Here is a 23,036-nt window from a genome sequence, read left to right on the forward strand (position 1 = left end):
TGGAAGCTGAATGCGTTTTGGCTAAGATTGATGGATGGCGAGGAAATACGGAACCTGATAAAAGAATATTTTAATTTTAATACTGAGTCGGTGCCGCGAGGAGTGTTATGGGATGCCATGAAAGCCTGGTTGAGAGGAGTATTCATACAAAATATTAAACGAATTAAAACTAAATCCAGGCAGTTGGGAGAAAGTTTAGAGGATCGGGTGACAGAAACAGAAGGGAGACATGTAGAAGAGGGATCCGAGGAGACACTTAGACATTGGGTGGAGGCACAGACGTTGTTAAAAAATCACCAACTAACAATGGCGGATAACAAAAGACTATTCCTTAAACAGCAATATTATGAAGAAGGGGAAACGGCGGGGAGATTACTCGCTAGGATGGCAAAACCGCATGGGGTAATAATTTCATTCATGGCCTTAGGGGGGAGGGGGGGGGTGGAGACAGACACGGGGCAAATCCTGCACATATTTCAGCGGTTTTACACTGACCTATATACATCCAAAGTGCATTACGACACACAGCAATTGGACGAGTACCTGGGAAAAATTAATTTGCCTACCTTGGGCCGGGAGGACCGTGAAAGACTGGAGACCCCTATTTCACTAGAGGAGTTGGAACAGGCGATAAGGGATATGGCAAATGAGAAAGCTCCGGGTCCAGATGGGTTACCGGGGGAAATCTATAAAGAATATGGGACGGAACTAGCGCCAGAATATTTGAGTACTTTGCAGGATAGTTTTGACAGAGGTAAACTACCAGACTCCCTATATGAGGCTACGATAGTGGTTCTCCCAAAAGAGGGGAAAGATAGTCAATTACCGGAGTCCTACAGACCAATATCCTTGTTGACATCGGATGTCAAGATTTTGGCAAAGATATTGGAGCTGCGGCTGAACAGGGTGGTACAGCATGTTGTGCATGAAGACCAATCGGGGTTCATGCCCTCCAAATCGACGGCTGTCAACCTCAGACGGCTGTTTTTAAATCTTCAGGCGACACCGGATGAGCAAGGAGGAAGGGCGGTGCTAACGCTAGATGCTGCAAAAGCGCTTGACTGCGTAGAATGGGGGTATTTATGGCGGGTAATAGAAAAGATGGGATTCGGCCCTAACTTCGTGAAGTGGGTACAGTTGTTGTATGTGGCCCCTACAGCCCGCATACGGGCGAATGGTGCTATGTCTGAGAAATTTTCACTGGCCCGGGGTACACGACAGGGGTGCCCACTGTCACCATTATTATTCGCCTTGGCGGTGGAGCCGCTGGCGTGCCTCATAAGACAGGAGGAGCGTATAAGGGGCTTCCAATATGGGGAAATGGAGGAAAAAATTTCATTATATGCAGACGATATTTTAATATATATGACGGACACTGAGAATACACTGCAGGTAGTAATGGATACGATCACAAGGTTTGGGGAGTTCTCGGGATTAAATTACAACTGGACCAAGTCTGCTCTGATGCCACTTGACACAGTGAATATTGTAGATACTGGAGTGGGACCCCGGATTCCGATAGTCTCTGAATTTACGTACCTAGGGGTTAAGGTGACGGCTAGGGTCCAAGACTACATGTCTTTGAATGTTTCACCACTGCTGCTCAAGGTGAAACATAAGGTGGATGCCTGGAACAGGCTCCCGCTCTCTGCTCTGGGGAGGACTAACCTAATCAAGATGATCCTTATGCCTCAAGTTTTATACATTCTTCATAACTCCCCAGTATGGATACCTAAGCTCTGGTTCAGACGATTGCACAATCTCTTTTGGGATCTGGTCTGGAAAAAAGGGGTTCCAAGGATTAAATTGGAGAAATTGCAATTGCCCAAAGACGAAGGGGGGGTCGCGCTGCCAAATGCCTGGATATATTACCTGGCTGCCCAGAGCCAACAATTTAAGGGGTGGGAAGACACAGAGACCTGGGGCTCCAGTGCACGTTTACTGTCATATATGGGGGGAGGACACAACCCGCTAGAGAGTCTGGAAGCGCATACCTTTAAGAGATTGGCGAGTGCTAAACCAACGTTGCTCCTGATACATAAAGTATGGTGGCAATGCAAACAGATCCTGGGAGTGGGAATGTGCACCAAATATACTCCCCTATGGCATAATCTGGTCCTGTGGGAATTATACCAATTAGAGGGCATGCAAAAATGGGAGTTGGCAGGGGTTAGACGAATACAACACTTGTATGATGATAACGGGTTGAGATCATTTCAGCAGTTGAAAGACCTATTTCCACTAGAGCACAATATGTTTTATCAATATTTGCAGATCCGTCATGCCCTACAGGCGCATGTGGTGGACCTGACGGTTTGTGCTCTTGGGGTCCTGGAGTATGTGGGAAGGGCTGACACGACCAAAGGCCTGATCTCAATGGTGTACAGGAGCTTGCTGTCCAAACACCTGGGCAACCCAATGGTGCTGGTAAAAGTGAAATGGGAACAGGATGTTGGTCCATTGACTGAGGAGGAGTGGGAGGAGATATTAGCGTCCACATGTCACTTATCACTCAGTCTGGCGCAGAGGAGATCCCAACTCTTTCTGATACATAGAGTGTATCGCACCCCGTGGGTATTAAAACAGATGGGTATTAGAGCGGATGCTAAATGTCCTAGGTGCACGGAAGAAAAGGCGGATATACTACATATGTTTTGGTCATGTGAGGCTCTGAGGACCCTATGGGGGGAAATATTGGATCTGATAAAGCAGGTGTATGGTCGGGAATTGGCGGCAGACCCTAAAGTTATGTTGTTGGGAGCGGTGGGAGAATTGGAGAGTGACAGAATGGCAAACTTGGCAATTGCCAAGATATTATATCAAACAAGGAAATGCATTGCTAAACACTGGCTGGATGAGGAGCCACCAGGGATGAGGGAAATTGTAGGAATGTTGAACTATAATATCCTGATGGAGCATAAGATATTTTCTAAAAGGGGCACAGAAAAAAAATTTGAGAAACAATGGAGCAGATGGATGGCCTGTCCTGAGGTGCTGTCACCTGAACTGAGCAGAATAAGGGCGAGAGTCGTCTGAGGAACTGGAGGTGATAGAGTCTGGAGCAAAAAGGGGTGGAGGAGAAACATGATAAGAGAAATGTGCTCTGACCAGGAATGGTACTAGAAACAAAGGGCGGAGATATAGTGGGGGGCCGTGCGGGGAGGGGGGTAAGGGGGGAAGTTGGGGATTTTCTGATATGCTGTCATTATTGTATACGATGTTGGTAAATTGTAATGTGAAGGTTATTATGTTATTTCTTTTCTGTGTTCGTATCAATAAAATTGGTTTGATTTTAAAAAAAAAAAGACATGTACAAAGGCAATACATTCATCACACTGGTATATTGCATTAAATCTGGATCTTATTATAAAGCTAGAAGTGAATATTAGATTATCTTCCTAAATATGTTCCCGCCTGGAGTATGATTGAAATGACCACGCTAAGCACAGGGCGAAGCTCTGCGCCACCTGAGGCCGTCATAAAATAATTACTTCCACGCTGCACAAGAGGAAGAAAGGGTTAAATAATTGTGAAAACTGGCTTGTTTTTTCAATAAAATGGATGAAAGAAATGGACCCGAGCAAAACACACCACAGCTGTTTCATGAATACTGCATTTCATGAAGAAAGTTGTCTTACACCCATGTCATCCATTTAGAAAAGTACCTGCCCCCCCTCCTTAAAGTGAATTTAAACCCAAATCTTAAAAGTGGCCATAAATCAATAAATCAGAAGATATGATGTGCTGACCAACCTTTTTTCTGTTTCATGTTGTATACATGGGGGTGGTGACTGCCATTTTTGGTTGTGCACTTCTCCCATGCTTTGTAAGGGTTCTTTTAAATTAGAGAAAGCCTGGTTCCTACCTACCCCGAGTATCGACTGTAAGCTTAGACCCAGAACAGAGGTGTATTTTTTGGTTAAGGACCCACTTAAAAAAGGAGGTCTGCTTATCGTGGCAGGTGGGCTCACACAATTTGACCAAAATGTGCACTAAGAACCTCACTATTGTAGGTAAACGTAGCAATAATTCACATTTATTTATACATAGTGTAGTGTATTAGGCAGCCTTATGGTTCGCAGAGTGGTGTTGGAATGTGTTTTTTGTTATAATAAATCAGAAGTTAGAGCTATAGCCGAAGTTTAATCATGTTTCTTTTTACATTTTGGGTTTACATCAACTTTAAAAACGTTACAGCGGGTCATTCTACCTGTAGAAGCAAACATGGCAAACAAATGCTTCCTATAATTTAATATCAGTCATTGATATAGTTGTGCACTCAGTAAACGCTCTCAGTATGCCCTCAACTAAATCAATGGGAGACAAGTCATCCCGCAAAAAAAAGCCCTCATAGAGCTACGTCAGCAAAAAAATAACCGTTATGGCTCTTAAAATATGGCGACACAAAAACAAAAATTTTTAAAAATAAAAAAAAAGTATTTTTATTGTGAAAAACTAGTAAAACAAAAACTATATAAATGTGGTATCGCAGCAATCGTAACGACCCGCTAAATGAAGTTATGTTATTTATACCACACGCTAAACTGCATAAATTTAAGACGCAAAAAAAGAATGGAAAAATTGCTGGGTTATTTTTTAATTCCACACGAAAAAAGTTAATCAATAAATTATATGTTCCCCAAAATGGTGCTATTAAAAAATACAACTTGCCCCACGAAAAACAAGTCCTTATACAGCACTGTCGTCGAAAACAAATAATTAAAAAAAAAAAAAGTTAGAGCTCTTTCAATGAGACGATGGAAAACGTAAAAAAAAAAATTGCTTGATCATTAAAGGGATTTTCTCATCAGAGACATTTACGACATATCCACAGGATATGTCATAAATATTATATAGATGCCGGTCCCACCACTGGGACCCGCACCTATCCCTAGAACGGGGCCCCCTAAACCCCATTCTACTGCTCTGTGTTATGGCTGAAAAGTGTGATGTCCGACCATGAAGTATGGAAAAAGCGTAGCTCGCTGAGCTACACTGTTTCCGTAACTCCCATAGTAGTGAATGGCAGTTACGGAAGAAGAGTACTACGCGGTTTCTGTAACTACCATTCAGTTCTATGGGACTTACGGAAACAGCGTAGCTCAGTAAGCTACGCTATTTCTGTAATTCATGGTCGGACATCACACCCTTCAGCCACAACACAGAGCAGTAGAATGGGGTTTAGGGGGCTCTGTTCTAGAGATAGGTGCGGATCACAGGAGGTGGGACCCACATCTATCTGACATTTATGACATATCCTGTGAACATGTCAAATGTCTCTGATGAGAAAACCCCTTTAAGGCCTAAAATGGGCTGGTCACTAAGGGGTTCAAATAAATGCTGTGATAATCAAAAACTATTATGTTTTCACTAAGATTCCCTTTGGGGACTATACACTTTTTGTGGGAAGATCAGAAGCTTTTCAGTGTGACAAAAATGCAATTACATGGCATATCTGGAAGGGGTAAATACTTTTTGACAGTACTGTATGTATATAATACACATGCAATATGCAACAAACAAAAACCCTTGTGAATAACCAATAATAATAATAAAAAAAATTATAACCAATAACAGAAAAAGAACTTTGTAAAAACCAAACATGATCACAAATATAATTTGAACAACTAGACCCTTCACTTCCAGTTAGGTAAAAGTAACCTTGAGCTAATAAATCATCAAAATAAATCCACCCCTCCACCGCCAGACAACCTTGACCAATGCCCAACTCCTGTTAGCTAATAACTATCAAGATTAACTCTATAAAGCCCGCACTGGGAGTGCTTACTGTTGAAGTGTCACTGAATACAACCTAGAATGTTAACAAGGCAGCGTGGCAAGTAGCACACTATTAATATTTCTACACGTCACAGCTATAAAGTGACCTTGGCCTTCAGATTAAAAGGAGTGTCACACTACAGAGTATGGTGTGGTGCAAATGAAAATGCAAGAATCAAGGTCGTGGGAAAGTTGGCATTTCATCTTGTTTTAAAGGGGTTGTCCCGAGATTAAATGTGATCCTTTAACCACAGGATAGGTGATAACAGGCTGATCACAAGAACGGGGATCCCGCTCCTCCGAATGAATGGATCATCAGGTCACGTATGTGCCCTGCCGCTCCATTCACTGTCTTTGGGACTGCCGGAGATAACCGAGTACAGCGCTCAGCTATCTCCGGAAGCGCCACAGAGAATGAATGGAGCGGTTTTTCATTTTATAATTTGGAGTACTAGGTTTTTGAGTGAGGGTGCCACTGAGACCAGATGATTATAGGGGTGCTTCTGCCCCCCACAATCACGTGTTATCAGGAGGTGTGCAGGTAAAATTAGTTACACTGCACCTATAAGAATATCCTAGTGATATGCCAGGAGTTACAGTGACCAACACAGAAAAAGCTAAACTCAACCTGTCAATCTAATGTGTATGGGGGCCACCCAACTATCCCCCGACAGCAGAGGTCAGGGAAAAGAAGAATTGGGCATGTTGGATTTCAATATGTCCAATCCATGGTTCCCATGGTAGATAAGCTGATGCCAGGGGCGTCTGGCAGCGGCTTATTCCCCTTTCCTTATTGAAATAGACCCAACCAAGCCGAGTGTGCAAGTTTATGGGGGAGTCAGGAGAAGTTCGGCCGACGGATATTTAAGGTCTATGGCCAGCTTAACATCTTTAAGAAAAATCTCTCACTAAACAATTTCTTAAAAGAATGCGGTGTCGCTACACTACATTAAAACTAGTTACAGTCGTGCTATTCCTGGAAAAATAAGCAATATGTATACTAATGAGCAAATGTGGCAGTCTCCCCCTTCTCTAGCAGCAAGTCATATAACTGGTCAGGAGTGATCATGTGACCCTCTACTGGACTCAATAGAAGCAGAAATGTCTAGTGATTGGCAGAGAGAGAATCTGATGAATACACATATTAGAATATGTAAGCTCTCCTTCAGGGCGTCGCTAATGGCCGCATTGGGAGAGAGGAGGCGTTTAGTCACTAGAAAATCCTGAAAAAACCCTTTAGGTCATCTTCTTATATACTATTTTTTTGAGCGTTTTCAAACATTTCAGCGTTTTGTTTTTTTACATGCATTTTATGGTGGCATTTTTTATTTTGTTACATTTGTAACATGCGTTTTCTCTGGCGTTCTTTAGTCCTATAGAGAAACCTATGAGAAAAACACCAGGAAAAAAAAAACCCATGCATGCTGCATTTTGAGAAAAAAAAGCATGCCACAAAGCCCAAAAATGCCAACAAAACGCTGTGTACGTAGACTTTTTGTTTCTGACAAAAAAAGCCAATGAAAATGCCACCTAAAAAAAACAAAACGCCGCAAAATGCTGTGTGAAGGAGGCTTTAGGCTGGAATCACACGCAGTTTTTGTGCCAGATTTTTGTGCCAAAGCCAGGAGGCTATCCCTTTAGGCCAGGATCACACACACTGCTTTGATGCAGTTTATGGCTCAGTTTTTTTGAGCCAAAGCCAGAAGTGGATCCAAATGGCAGAAAAAAAATATAAAGATAAGACTACTGCATCTCTTTCTTTCGTGCCCACTCTCCAGTGTTTGGCGCCAAAAAAAGTTTCATGCCAAATGTTTAGGTTGCCTAAATACAGACATTACAAAAATAAATATGAGTTTTACATAAGGTTTCGCATAAAGTACTTTACTGGACCGTGTAAAGTTCAAAAAGACGGTGTTCACACTTCAGTTTATGCGCCGGGAAAGTGAATGGAACCATAGGCCCTTATTCACCCGGAGGAGTTGAAAAGTGTGTCCTTTTGGCCTCTGTCCGGGTGGTATGTGTCGGAATACCTTTTTTATTTTGCGGTTTAAAAAAGTGAAGTGCTTTTAGTGGGTAAGCAAATAAAAACGTATACCCCGCCATATAAAAAAATTTTTTACATTGTGGCCAATTGCCAACGTATGCCAGTATACAGCATGGCATACGTCTGAGTTATACTCCCAACACATATTTCGACATAAGGCTCTGACGAAGTGTGAGCACAGTGTGACATGAAAATAAAATGGACACTACTCTGCACAGAGAATTCTGATCTATGAACAAATCTAAGAACTGAAGCACATAATACAATAGTAATATACCGCCAGCATATTAGAATCAGCCCCCCCCCCCCCCCCCAGAGTAATGAACAAACAAGTCTTCCAGTTATATTGTAGCAGTTCAGGTAAATATACATATACTATCAGCTACAATGAAAAGATGGAGGTGGGAGCCGGACGTATCCAGCAAAAACAATACAAGCAAACAGACTTGAAGGGGGATTCCTTATAGAACACACAAATGTTAGTAGCTGCAAACCAACATCAAACAGTATACGATCTAATGAGGTTTAAGCTGACAATTTGGGCACGGCCATTTCCTAAATGGTAAAATGGTGATTATGAGGACAGAGGATTAGAGGTGAAGGAAGACAAACCCGATTGTGACTGGTGAGAGGAGTCAAAAGGACCAATAAAAAACTCTTTAAATTCAGGTTAAATTCCGTTTTTCTGTCTAGTTACACACACTTAGAATCACCGTGCCATCATTGTCTCGTATACAAACGGGCTTATGTGGCGTTTGTCTGAGGTGATATTACAGCCACAAAAACGGCACCATCCATGTGCTGTGTGGAAAACAATGCAGGATTATAAAATACCACACACAGTACGGCAGAGCGCTGCACACCCTATAAAAAGCCTGCTGCATTTCCCACCGCGTTATACCCTATTCCTGACATTTTTGGAATTTTTTTACCACAGTAACATCAGCGGAAACTTTTACAAATGCAAAACACAACAGTATGTCAGGATCATGTTCAATAGGAAACCGTGCCGAGATAATCAGCCACAAATATGGAATATGGCAGATCCGGATTGCGCTATCTAGGTAGGATGACCAGAAAATTCATCTGAAGAGGACAAAATCCTCTGACATTAATTCACATGATCTTGACCAGTTCAGGACCGGGCTATTTTGCGCCTTCAGGACACCGTTTAGCCATTTTTAGCACGTGTTAGTTAAATGGCTATAACTTTACATACATTTGTTGGGCTAACGACGTAATTTTTTTGCGATGTTTTTTCCGTAGACAATGCAGGTTTCTTTTTTTTTATCGTTCTTATACACATCCGGTTTGCTATTTTAGAATTTTTAGGCTTAAAGTTTAAAAAAAAAAAAAAAAAAGCTTTTTTACATTTCAGCTATTTTTTTGGGTAATAACATAGTTTTACCCTAAAATAGACCTTTTATTTGTAATCGTCATTGTCTACCGTAAATCTTAATATATTACATGTCTATATTAGAGTAATTGGGTCAGCGCTAGCGTTACAACAATGATTGGTGGGGGGGGGGGATGTTTTTATGTGTATTTATTATTTTAAAAAAATTGCACTTTGTTTTACTTTACTATGTTTTTATTACTATGGTCTGTCCCTCACAGGTCACAAAAGACCTTTGGGGAACTTTATATATTTATTTTCTTTCTTTAAGGCCTCATGCACACGACCGTATTTTTTCCCACCCGTAAATACTGGCGTAAATACGGGTCCGGTGTCACACGTATTCGACCCGTTTTGCACCAGTATTTACGAACCCGTGCCCGTAAATATGGGTCCGGTGTCACCCGTATTCCACCCGTATTTACGGGCACGTTTTTGGCGGCAAAATAGCACTGCACTAATCGGCAGCCCCTTCTCTCTATCAGTGCAGGATAGAGAGAAGGGACAGCCTTTTCTGTAATAAAAGTTAAAGAAATTCATACTTACCCGGCCGTTGTCTTGGTGACGCGTCCCTCTCTTCACATCCAGCCCGACCTCCCTGGATGACGCGGCAGTCCATGTGACCGCTGCAGCCTGTGATTGACCTGTGATTGGCTGCAGCGGTCACATGGCCTGAAACCGTCATCCAGGACGTCGGGCCGGATGTCGAGAGGGACGCGTCACCAAGGCAACGGGCGGGAGACCGGACTGGAGGAAGCAGGAAGTTCTCGGTAAGTATGAACGTCTTTTATTTTATTTTTTTACAGGTTTATACTGATCGGTAGTCACTGTCCAGGGTGCTGAAAGAGTTACTGCTGATCAGTTAACTCTTTCAGCTCCCTGGACAGTGACTATTTACGGACGTCGCTTAGCAACGCTGCCGTAATGACGGGTGCACACATGTAGCCACCCGTCATTACGGGAGCTCCATAGACTTCTATGGACTGTCCGTGCCGTTATTACGGCCTGAAATAGGACATGTTCTATCTTTTTCAACGGCACGGGCACCTTCCCGTGAGAAAACGGGAAGGCACCCGTCGCCAATAGAAGTCTATGAGCCCGTTATTACGGGTCGTGATTACGACCCATAATAACGGGAGTTTTTACGGTCGTGTGCATGAGGCCTTAGGCCATGCTAAGCGACGTCAGTAAATAGTCACTGTCCAGGGAGCTGAAAGAGTTAACTGATCGGCAGTAACTCTTTCAGCACCCTGGACAGTGACTACCGATCAGTATAAATCTGTAAAAAAATAAAATAAAAGACGTTCATACTTACCGAGAACTTCCTGCTTCCTCCAGTCCGGTCTCCCGCCTGTTGCCTTGGTGACGCGTCCCTCTCGACATCCGGCCCGACGTCCTGGATGACGGTTTCAGGCCATGTGACCGCTGGAGCCAATCACAGGTTGCAGCGGTCACATGGACTGCCGAGTCCTCCAGGGAGGTCGGGCTGGATGTGAAGAGAGGGACGCGTCACCTAGACAACGGCCGGTAAGTATGAATTTCTTTAACTTTTATTACAGAAAGGGCTGTCCCTTCTCTCTATCCTGCACTGATAGAGAGAAGGGGCTGCCGATTAGTGCAGTGCTATTTTACCGCCAAAAACGTGCCCGTAAATACGGGTGGAATACGGGTGACACCGGCCCGTATTTACGGGTGGGAAAAAATACGGTCGTTTGCATGAGGCCTTACACCATCTTTTCCACTGTAACTGGAGCTGCACAGCAGCCCCAGTTACATGGGAAATCAGCCCTCTCATAGTGACGATTGTCACTAATAGGGCTGTGCTGAGTCTAGTAAGACCCAGCAGCAGTCTGTCAGTAACGGCACCCGGCGATCATGTGACCAGTCCCATGAACACTGGGAGGAATAGAGACAGCGGATGAGCGCTGTGTAAAAGAGATCAGAGAAGACAGAAGCAGCGAAAGCTGCTTCTATCTTCTCCTCAGGGACCCCGGCAGTCACTGACTGCCAGAGACCCAACATTCAGCTGCCCGATCGCTCGGGAAGCAAGTTAAAACCTGCGCCGTAAATATGTCTATGGCGCGGGTTTTAAGGACCCTGACCGCTGGCCGTAAATACACAGCCAGCGGTCAGGAACGAGTTAAAGGAGCTTAATGTGCTAGTTACTAGAGGACGTGTTTAAGATCATGCATTGTAGCCACAATGACACGGGAGAAAAGACTTTGCTTTGTGACATGCTGCAAAAACAGTCTGGAGGTAATGGGACATAAACCACAAAACAATTTGTTACAGGAGGGATCATTGACTTCATCTCCCTAAGGTCAGTGTCTAAAGGACAACTATGAGGCCAGAGCAAATAGTAACCAAGGCCATGGCATAACTGAAGGTTGTGTCACATATACGTGTGATGAACAAACAAGAGAAAAAATACCCTGTTTCAAAAGTAGCCACTTTTAATTATATATATATATATATATATATATATATATATATATTATATACACATACAAACGAATAAGGTGATTTTGATTATAAACCTCCTGAAAACACACAAGACTTAACCCCTTCCAGCCGCAGCTATTTTTCAGATTTTATTTTTTTCCTCCCCACCTTCCAAAAGCCATAACTTTTATTTTTCCTTCAATATAGCTCTATTGCACAATTTATTGTACCATATAATGTGTTAGAAAACGTGTAAAGACAGAGCTCGCTGATCAGCGCTCGTTTGCTCCTTTCACAATGTATGGGGACGAGCGCTCGTTACTCCGATCGAGCCCACTCCATACTTCCCCTCCCCGGCTATGATGCAAGTATACGTCTTATGCCTGGAAGGGGTTGGGGGGGGGGGGGGGGTTATCTGAAAGTTGAAGAAATTAAAGTAACGGCAGGAAATATCCCTCACCTGTTGAATCCCCTGTCATTATAGTGTCCACCGATCTTTGTTTATTTTCCTGGAGTGATAATGTGCTGTTCATCCATGTGACCACTACAGCCAATCACTGACCTCATGAGGATCTATAGCACATCTTCGCTGCAGGAAAATAAATGAAAATCGGTGGGGCCCAAGGGAGAAGGAGCGGCAGGGGATTCACCGGATTAAGAATGTTTGTTCATTATTTTATAACATTTCCTGAAGCTAGTTTAATTTCTAAAAGTTTAACTAAAGTTTTAAAAAACTTTTGACATGTCATAGTGACATGTCAGAAGATTTGATAGGTGAGGGTCCAAATACTGAGCCCCACACGAGTCACTAAAACGAAGCTTTACCCTTTAAACTCTTAGAAACCCTTTTTAAAATGGGTCTTAAATAAGATCTTTAAGACTTAAAGGGTTGTCCACTCTTATGTAAAACAAAACTTAAAAAGGAGATGCTTCAACAGAGCAACATCTTCCTTTTTGTCACACAATTAAAGGGATTGTCCACGATTAAACAAGAAAAAGAAAAAAAGCCTGCTTTTGTTTCCCCAGAAACAGTGCCACTCTAGTCCTTTGGTGGAGTCTGGTATTGCAGCTCTGTCCCATTCATTTGACAGGGACTGAGTTGCAATACTAGAAGCAGCCCATGGACAAGAGTTGTGCTGTTTCTGGAAAAATAGCCAACCGTTTTTGCTAATAATGGACAATCCCTTTAAATTTATAACAAATGTATACAACTCTTTAATATGCTTTTTATTTCAGTTCCTTACTACTTTATGATCTTTGATTGAACACGCATGCTTACACTAAGGCTACATTCACACGAACGTGACAGATTTACGAGCGTAAAAAAAACGGGTGAATCTGTCCATGTGCGTTGCGTTTTTGCATCGGTGTGCTTTGCGTGTGGCATGTGTTTTTCACACACTCGCAAGCACGTTTTTTTTCAATGTAATTGATGCGTGAAACACGGATGAGCGTCCGTGTGCCGTCTGTGGTTTTCACGCACCCATTGACTTCAATGGGCATGTAGGTGTGTGAAAAATGCACAAATATAGGACAGACACTCGCTGCGTGAAAACTCACCCGTGTGAATAGCACCATTGAAATCAATGGGGCCGTATGCTGTGCGTTGTTTCAAAGCACAGCACACGGACAAGATTCATACTCATCTGAATGAGCCCTAAGGCCCCATGCCCACTTCAGTTGTCACGGATAGCACCCGGAACCCATTCATTTCAATGCGGCCATGCACACTTCCGTTGCTTTAACGGAACCGTGCGGCCGTTCCGTCAAAAGTAGTGCAGGTTCTACTCCTGCCCGTTTTTGACGGAACAGTCTCGCCTTTGCATTTAATTTGGTCTGTGAAACAACGGGCTACACACGGAAGCCATCAGCGTGCAGCCCCGTGTGTGTGACGGGACCATCATTAACGGCCGTACAACGGCTGACGGAAGTGTGCATGAGGCCTAAGAACCTGCTGAACAGGATTCTGTTTAACCAGGCTACAAGCTTGTTACAATGGATGAGTGTAGGTTTTAGTAATCAGCCTGGAGTACGGGACAGAAGTGGTGATAAATTAAATTACAAAGTTTCACTTTACGTTATCCAACAATTAATCTGCATTTAAATAAGACTGAACTACCCCTTTAAAGCGCCTATCTAATAAAAAACTTAAGGTGCCTGTCTAAGGCTGAATGCACACGTTGCGTATTAGGTGCGGATTTGCCGCACGGATTTTCATGCAGCAAATCCGCAGCGTAATACAGTGCCAGCAAAGTAAATGAGATTTCAAGAAATCTCATCTGCACGGTGCAGATTTTTTCCACTTGCAAATTGTATCTGACAAGTTTTAAAGAAAAACGCACCAAAATACACAGCATAACACCGCACCTATTTCCGCATCAAAATGTAAATACTGCACCTAAAACACATAAAAAAAACTTACACCATTAAGTGCGGTTTCAGCTGCGGAATTACGTGCGTACGCCTGTGGTTTTGGTGCAGTATTTCCACATCAAATTACGCAATGTGCGCATGTATCCAAAGAGCGAAAAAAAAATAAAAAGAAATTGATGACAGGTTGGGTCAGCTTAAGAGGCTTATAAGTGGCCTATCTTGTACATGATGTGATCGACGCTGTAATGTAGATTACAGCAGTGTTTTTTATTTAGAAAAACGATCATTTTTGACTGAGTTCTGACCTATATTAGCTTTATGCTAATGAGTTTCTCAATGGACAACTGGGCGTGTTTTAATATATGACCAAGTGGGCGTGTTTTTACTATATGACCAAGTGGGCGTTGTAGAGAGAAGTGTATGACGCTGACCAATCAGTGACCAATCAGCGTCATACACTTCTCTCCATTCATTTACACTGCACATAGCGATATAGCTATATCGCTATGTGCAGCCACATAAACACACTGTAACGCTACTGCAGTGTCATGACAGTGAATATACATCACTACCAGCCTGGACGTGATGTCTATTAACCCCTTCCCGCTCCTTGACGTACTATTACGTCATGGCAGCTGTATCGTTCGCGCTCCATGCCGTAATAGTACGTCACGGGAGTAACGGCCGTTTCGGCCGTCCTCCCGACACATACAGGAGCTGTGACAGCTGCTGTCTTGTTCAGCAGCTGTCACAGCTCCTACAGCGGGGACCGATCGCTGTGTCCCCGCTGATTAACCCCTTAAAAGCCGCGTTCTATAGAGATCGCGGCTTTTTAGGGGTTAAGCTGCCATCGCCGGCCTGCTACGCGACAGCGGCCGGCGATGGGGACTATGGCAACCGGACACCAAACAATGGCGTCCGGCTATGCCATAGACGGAAGCCTAGTGGGTCCTGACAACGTCAGGACCCACTATGCTTGCTGTCAGTGAGTAGCTGACAGTTCTAATACACTGCACTACGCATGTAGTGCAGTGTATTAGAATAGCGATCAGGGCCTCCTGCCCTCATGTCCCCTAGTGGGACAAAGTAAAAAAGTTAAAAAAAAGTTAAAAAAAGATGTGTGAAAATAAGAAAATAAAAGATTTAAAAGTATTAAAAGTAAAAATCCCCCCTTTTCCCTTATCAGTCCTTTATTATTAATAAAAATATATAAAGAAACAAATAAACTATACATAATTGGTATCGCCGCGTCCGTAACGGCCTGAACTACAAAATTATTTCATTATTTATCCCGCACGATGAACGCCATAAAATAAAATAATAATAAACCGTACCACAATCACAATTCTTTGGTCACTTCACCTCCCAAAAAATGGAATAAAAAGAGATCAAAAAGTCGCATGTACCTAAAAATGGTACTGATCGAAACTACAGTTCGTTACGCAAAAAATAAGTCCTCGCACGGCTTTATTGATTGAAAAATAAAAACGTTATGGCTCTTAGAATAAGGCAACACAAAAAGTGAATGATTGTTTACAAAACGTATTTTATTGTGCAAACGCCATAAGACATAAAAAAAACCTATAAACATCTGGTATCGCCGTAATCGTATCGCCCCGCAGAATAAAGTGAATATTTTATTTATAGCGCACGGTGAACGCTGTAAAAAAAAAAAAAAAGAATAAAAAAAACAATAGTAGAATTGCTGTTTTTTAGTCACCACGCCACCTAAAAATAGAATAAAAACTGATCAAAAAGCCGCATGCACCCCAAGAAAACTACAATGGATTCCTCAAGGGGTCTAGTTTCCAAATTGGGGTCACTTTTGGGGGGTTCCCAATGTTTTGGCACCACAAGACCTCTTCAAACCGGACATGGTGCCTAATAAAACAAGAGGCCTCAAAAGCCACTAGGTGCTCCTTTGCTTCGGAGGCCGGTGCTTCAGTCCATTACCGCACTAGGGCCACATGTGGGATATTTCTCAAAACTGCAGAATCTGGGCAATACGTATTAATTTGCGTTTCTCTGATAAATCCTCTTGTGTTATAAAAAAAATGGTATAAAGAGGATTTTCAGACAAAAAAAAAAATGTGAATTTCACCTCTACTTTGCTCTAAATTTTTGTGAAACACCTAAAAGGTTCATAAACTGTCTAAATGCTGTTGTGAATACTTTGAGGGGTCTAGTTTCTAAAATGGGGTATTTCATAGGGGTTTCTAATATATGGGCCCCTCAAAGCAACTTCAGAACTGAAACCTAAAAAAATAAATAAATGAGGCAATACTTCGCTTCTTACATTATACTGATAATGAGCCGTGCCCACCCCGAGGTGACCCCAGTTTTGACCGTTTGTATAAACGGAGACCCCTATTAGACCGTTCCAGTGCCCGGTTTTCCCAACCATACACCCCGAGAAGTGTATTTCTATTGATGAATCCCTGGTACATTTTAAAGGGAGGGTTCAATTCCGCGAGTACCTGCCGGGTAAGAGGGCAAGGTATGGCGTGAAGATGTATAAGCTGCGAGAGTGCATCCGGGTATACCTACAGGTTTAGGATATATGAAGGAAAGGCCACCCCCAAACCAGACGGCATCCTGGACTACAATAGGTACATGGGAGGGATGGACTTGTAAGATCAAGCCCTGAAGCCCTACAGCGCCATGCGGTGTGGTATAAGAAGCTGGCCGTGCACATCATACAGATGGCTTTGTACAATGCGTACGTGCTACGTCGATGTGCAGGCCAGACGGGAACTTTCCTGGAATTTAGGGACCAAGAAGGGGGGGCACCCAGTACTTCTGGAAGCGGGGCCACACGCATCGTACCAGGGCGGCAACACTTTCCAGGGGAAGTTCCCTAAACTGACAAGAAAGGAAAAAGTCAAAAGAGGTGCAAAGTCTGCTATAAGAGGGGGATAAGGAAGGACACAATATATCAATGTGACACGTGTCCCGAATAACCAGAGCTCTGTATGAAAGAGTGTTTTAAAATTTATCATACATCCCTTGGTTTATAATTTACCCCAGTTTTACTTACCCCGATGCCCTCCGCACAGCTTATCCCCCCTCGTCTTTCCCCTCTGAGCCCTGCTGTGTGCCCAGCAGCTGATAACAGCCACATGTAGGGTATGGCCGTACCCAGGAGAACCAACATTACAGTTTATGGGGTGTAGGTCTCCGGTCAAAATGCTCACTACACCTCTAGATGAATGCCTTAAGGGTGTAGTTTTTAAAACGGGGTCACTTCTTGCGGGTTTCAACTGTACTGGTACCTCAGGTGCTTCTGCATACATGACTTCGCACTAGAAAATCCCCAGTAGGCCAAATGGTGGTCCTTTCCTTCTGAGCCCTCCCATGGGCCCAAACGGCAGTTTATCACAACAAATGGGGTATTGCGGCACTCAGAACAAATTGCGCAACAGAATGGGGTATTTTGTTTCTTGTGAAAATAAGAATTTTTGAGCTAAAATGACATATTATTGGAAAAAATATATATTTATTTAATTCCCAGCCCAATTCAAATAAGTTCTGTGAAGAAACTATGGGGTCTAAATGGTCACATTACCCATAAATGAATTCCTTGAGGGGTGTAGTTTCCAAAATGGGGTCATTTGTGATTGGTTTCTATTGCTTTGATAGCTCTGGGGCTCTGCAAATGCGACATGGCAGCCGAAAACCAATCCAGCAAAATCTGGACTCCAAAGAACACACAGCGCTCCTTCCCTTCTGAGGCCTCCCATGGGCCCAAACGGCAGTTTATTGCCACAAATGGGGTATTGCTGCACTCAGGAGAAATTGGGCAACAAAATTGAGCATTTTGTTCCCTGTGAAAATAAGAAATTTTGATAAAAAAATTACATCTTATTGGAAAAAATGTCATTTTTTTAATGTCACAGCCCAATTGAAATAGGTGCTGTGAAAAAACTGTGTGCTCAAAATGCTAACAACAACCATAAATGAATTCCTTGAGGGGTGTAGTTTCCAAAATGGGGTCACTTTTGGTGGGTTTCCATTGCTTTGATACCCCTGAGGCTCTGCAAAAGCGACATGGCACCCGAAAACCAATCCAGCAAAATCTGGACTCCAACAAACATATAGCGCTCCTTTCCTTCTGAGCCCTCCCATGGGCCCAAACGGCAGTTTATCACCACAAATGGGGTATTGCCACACTAAGGACAAATTGGGCAACCAAATCGGGTATTTTGTTCCCTGTGAAAATAAGAAATTTTGATCACAAATGACATTTTATTGGAAAAAAATGACATTTTTTTCATTTCACAGCCCAATTCAAATACGTGCTGTGAAAAAACTGTGTGGTCAAAATGGTAACAACAACCATAAATGAATTCCTTGAGGGGTGTAGTTTTCAAAATGGGGTCACTATTGGGGGATTCCTACTGTTTTGGCACCTCAACACCTCTTCAAACCTGGCATGCTGCCTAAAATATATTCTAATAAAAAAAAGAGGACTCAAAATGCACTAGGTGCTTCTTTGCTTATAGGGCTTGTGTTTTACTCCACGAGCGCAGTAGGGCCACATGTGGGACATTTCTAAAAACTGCAGAATCTGGACAATACATATTTAGTAGTGTTTCTCTGGTAAAACCTTCTGTGTTACAGAAAAAAAAATGAATAAAATTGAAATTCCGCAAGAAAAATGAAATTTGCAAAGTTCACCTCCACTTTGCTTTAATTCCTGTGAAATGCCTGAAGGGTTAAAAAACTTTCTAAATGCTGTTTTGAATACTTTGAGGGGTCTAGTTTTTAAAATGGGGTGTTTTATCAGGGTTTCTAATACATAGGCCCCTCAAAGCCACTTCAGAACTGAACAGGTACCTTAAATAAAAGGCATTTGACATTTTCTTAAAAATATGAGAAACTGCTGTTTATGTTCTAAGCCTTGTAACGTCCAAGAAAAATAAAAGAATGTTCAAAAAACGATGCAAATCTAAAGTAGACATATGGGAAATGTGAACTAGTAACTATTTTGGGTGGTATAACCGTCTGTTTTACAAGCAGATGCATTTCAATTCTGAAAAATGCAATTTTTTCAAAATTTTCTCTAAATTTTGCAATTTTTCACCAATAAACACTGAATATATCGACCAAATTTTACCACGAACATGAAGCCCAATGTGTCAAGAGAAAACAATCTCAGAATCGCTTGGGTAGGTTTAAGCATTCCCACGTTATTACCACATAAAGTGAAATATGTCAGATTTGAAAAATGGGCTCTGAGCCTTGAGGCCAAAACTAGGCTGCGTCCTTAAAGAGGCTCTGTCACCAGATTTTGCAACCCCTATCTGCTATTGCAGCAGATAGGCGCTGCAATGTAGATTACAGTAACGTTTTTATTTTTAAAAAACAAGCATTTTTGGCCAAGTTATGACCATTTTTGTAGTTATGCAAATGAGGCTTGCAAAAGTCCAAGTGGGTGTGTTTAAAAGTAAAAGTCCAAGTGGGCGTGTATTAGGTGCGTACATCGGGGCGTTTTTAATACTTTTGCTAGCTGGGCGCTTTGAAGAGAAGTAACATCCTCTTCTCTTCATAACGCCCAGCTTCTGACAGTGCAGATCTGTGACGTCACTCACAGGTCCTGCATCGTGACGGCCACATCGGCACCAGAGGCTACAGTTGATTCTGCAGCCTCTGTGCTATTTTGTCCGGCACAACGATGGGCACCATGACAGAAATCCAACGGAACCCAATAAAGTCAATTAATTCCGTTAGGCGCCGTCACGCAACTGATCTGGCACTTCCTTTATTTTGTTGTTCTTCTAGTATAAAGGAACAGAACAACGGAAAACCCTGATGCAGAATTGAATAGACCCTAAAAATACATATTGATCTGCAATGCTGAGACGAGCATGCTGGAATCCTTTTCTTCTCTATGAGAAATATCTTTGCAATGACATTACCCTTCTATTTGTATAAAATACTGTGAAAAAAAAATCTTGCCAAACTGTGGAAAAACGTTTGGAAACCTGTTGAACGAACCGAATGATATCTCCCTAAACAGACCAATTGTTATCAAAGCACACCAAGTTTGGTCATACCTTTATAAAAATACTAAAAAAATAAGTCGCTTGCAGTATTTAACACAATTTAAAAAAAAAAAAAACACACAAACACACAATCTTTTGGCAATGGGGCCCTGTGGATACGCCAAAAGTAGACTGCAAATGAGGTGAACTCAGCATAAAGTGTATATATAATCCTATAATAAACCCTTTTCCTAAAAGCAGCTGGATTCATGATCATTTTGTTAGTTTACAAACTCTTAAGCCACATACCGGTATCTGAGACATAGTCAACTGGATCTGGTTTTTTAACCTTTAGTGGCTTTGTAATTGGTGGTGAGATTTCCTTTGGCTTTTTTGATTTTTTTACCGGTGGTGTATCTTCTTCTGAATCTGGGGGAAAAAAACTATTTAGATCAGAAGCAAACAAATCATTTTATCACCATTTATACACAATGGCTTCTTGTGTTGGGACAACTATGAAAAGAGGTTTAGCAAATGTTTCTCTCTCATACCTTTCTATAACTCCCATAGACAAGGCACGTGATCACCTGTCCATCGATTATGATGGCAAAAGCGAGAAAATTAAATTGGGGATGTTCTCAACTCATATTGGTATTCCTAAAATCATAAAATTATCACCTTTCCTGTAGATAGGTGATAATGTAAGATAGCTGGGGGCCCCACTACCGATCAAGAGAACGGGTGTCCCAAACCCCCAGATCCTCCTCACTGCACTCCCCGCTGTCTCGTTTATCAGCGCTCTTTTACATGCCCCAGGATTGACAAAGTAAGAGGACCTTTACTGTCATCTCTCCCCCTGTACAAGCCTCAACTGACCCCAGGAGGAGGGACGCAGGGACTTTACTTAATTGTTTTACCAATAAGAGAAGATTTGTGTTCTCTGACGGTCACATTTAGGCTTCGTTCACATCTGTGCTAGGGCTTCGTTCTGACGAAGCTTTCCGTCGGAACGGAGCCCTAACAGACACAAATGGAAACCATAGGTTTCCATCACCATTGATTTCAATGGTGACGGATCCGGTGCCAATGGTTTCCGCTTGTCTCAGTTGTGCGAAGGTTCTGTCATTTTGACGGAATCAATAGCGTAGTCAACTACAGTATTGATCCGGTCAAAATGACGGAACCCTCGCACAACTGAGACCATTGGCAGCAGATCCGTCACCATTGAAATCAATGGTGATGGAAACCTATGGTTTCCGTCTGTCAGGGCTTCGTTCCGACAGATATGAATGAAGCCTTAGGCGGATGTGTTTCTATTCAAGTGGTGAGAAGATGAGCAGTTACACGTCTAATTACCCTCGGCCCTAATCAGACCATTTGTCAACTCTGTTACTCAAATGATTAGACATCTGGATCACAGATTTCTGGTGACTTAGATATAGGCATAAGCGGCATGTATGAACTCCGTACACATCCTAAAAATAAAGGGTAAAGATGTGCAGTGTCTAAGGATCTGCTTACTTGACACTTTTACCCACAAACTATTTTTTTTTGCATTTTTCACAAAACGTGACTCTGATGAAAAATTGAACAAAGCACCAATAAGTGTAAAGCGCTGGGTGGCATTTTCACATTGTGCAAGGCGTCTTCGTTCAGAAAATATATGGTTATGAGTTTATAATATTGTTTTTTTAGTTTTTTATTCAGTTTATATTTGTGTATGTAAAAACAGAAATTCTGTAAGTCACATTTAAACTTGTCAATACACTTGTCTTTAGGATTCCTCACGGCCGTATCTTTGATTATACTCCAGCCCGATGGCTTCATGTCAGCGGCCAGCCAATCAAAGCTCACTGCAGTGATGTTTTCCACATTGATGCCACTAAAGCAGGCTGTGATTGGCCGACCTGTTCAAATGTTGTGTCATCCATCGGGTCATAACACTGGCATGTAAACAAAGATGTCCCTGGGGACCCAAACGGCATCAGGAAAGAAAACCAGCGAGATACCTGAATCATAGATTATCCTCTTCTTCTTATTACTCTGCTGCTTCCTTTTCAACTCGTCGTCACTGCCAGGACTTTTCAACTAAAAACACCACACAAATTACAACAAAAGCATAAACTACACAGCATAGGATGTACTCAACATTTCAATTTGTTCTTGTAAACTCTTGCATAGAACAATTGCTTTATTTTGGACTTATTCATGTGTGACTGCTGTGAACTTTTGCCGGCCGGCACATAAAAGCGGAGAATGGAGAGGCGGATGCTTTCTCTCCATTGATACTTAGAGGAGCGAGGGTACGTTCACACACGAAACTAAAAATGGCTGTAAAATACGGAGCTGTTTTCAAGGGATAACAGCCTCTGATTTCCAGACTTTTTTTAAGCATCAGGTGTTTTTGCTGCGCTTTTTACAGCCGTTTTTGGAGCTGTTAGGGTATGCTCACACGGCTTATTTTCCACCCTTTTTCGGGCCGTAAACAGCCGAAAACCCGGAAGCAGAACGCCTCCAAACATCTGCCCATTGATTTCAATGGGAAAAACTGCATTCTATTCCGACGGGGCGTTTTTTTATGCAGCCGTTTTGAAAAACGGCAGTGTTAAAAAACACCTGCGAAAAAGAAGCGCATGTCGCTTCTTGAGACGTTTTGGAGCCGTTTTTTATTGACTCTATAGAAAAACAGCTCTAAAAACGGCCGTAAAAAACGCAGCGAAAATCGCGAGTGGCTTAAAAAAAAAAAATCTAAAAATCAGGAGCTGTTTTCCCTTGAAAACAGCTCCGTATTTTCAGACGTTTTTGATTTTGTGTGTGCACCTACCCTCATTCTATTTACCCAATGAAAAACGGCATTCACTTCTTATTTATGAGGCTTTTTTTTTTTTACGGCCGTTTTTCCAAACGATCGTGTAAAAAACACCCCTTTGGAACGAACCGCCGTTTTTCCAATTGAACTCAATGGGCAGATGTTTGGAGGCGTTTTTCGGGGCATTTACGGCCGTGTGAACATACCCTA

General features: G+C 42.4%; 1 protein-coding gene across 3 annotated transcripts in view; it reads right to left on the minus strand.

Annotated features, from left to right (window-relative positions):
- RFC1 (replication factor C subunit 1) overlaps nt 1–23,036 on the minus strand; it is an 80,904-nt gene that overhangs the window by 52,755 nt on the left and 5,113 nt on the right. For all 3 annotated transcript variants that reach the window (XM_075859207.1, XM_075859217.1, XM_075859225.1), the window contains exons 3-4: nt 22,027–22,105; nt 20,327–20,446 (exon numbers count right to left, since the gene is read on the minus strand). In XM_075859207.1, coding sequence (XP_075715322.1) covers nt 20,327–20,446; nt 22,027–22,105 — 199 coding nt within the window. The remainder of the gene's footprint in view (nt 1–20,326; nt 20,447–22,026; nt 22,106–23,036) is intronic.

The sequence above is a fragment of the Rhinoderma darwinii genome, chromosome 1, assembly GCF_050947455.1.
Source record: "Rhinoderma darwinii isolate aRhiDar2 chromosome 1, aRhiDar2.hap1, whole genome shotgun sequence".
Taxonomy (NCBI): Eukaryota; Metazoa; Chordata; class Amphibia; order Anura; family Rhinodermatidae; genus Rhinoderma; species Rhinoderma darwinii.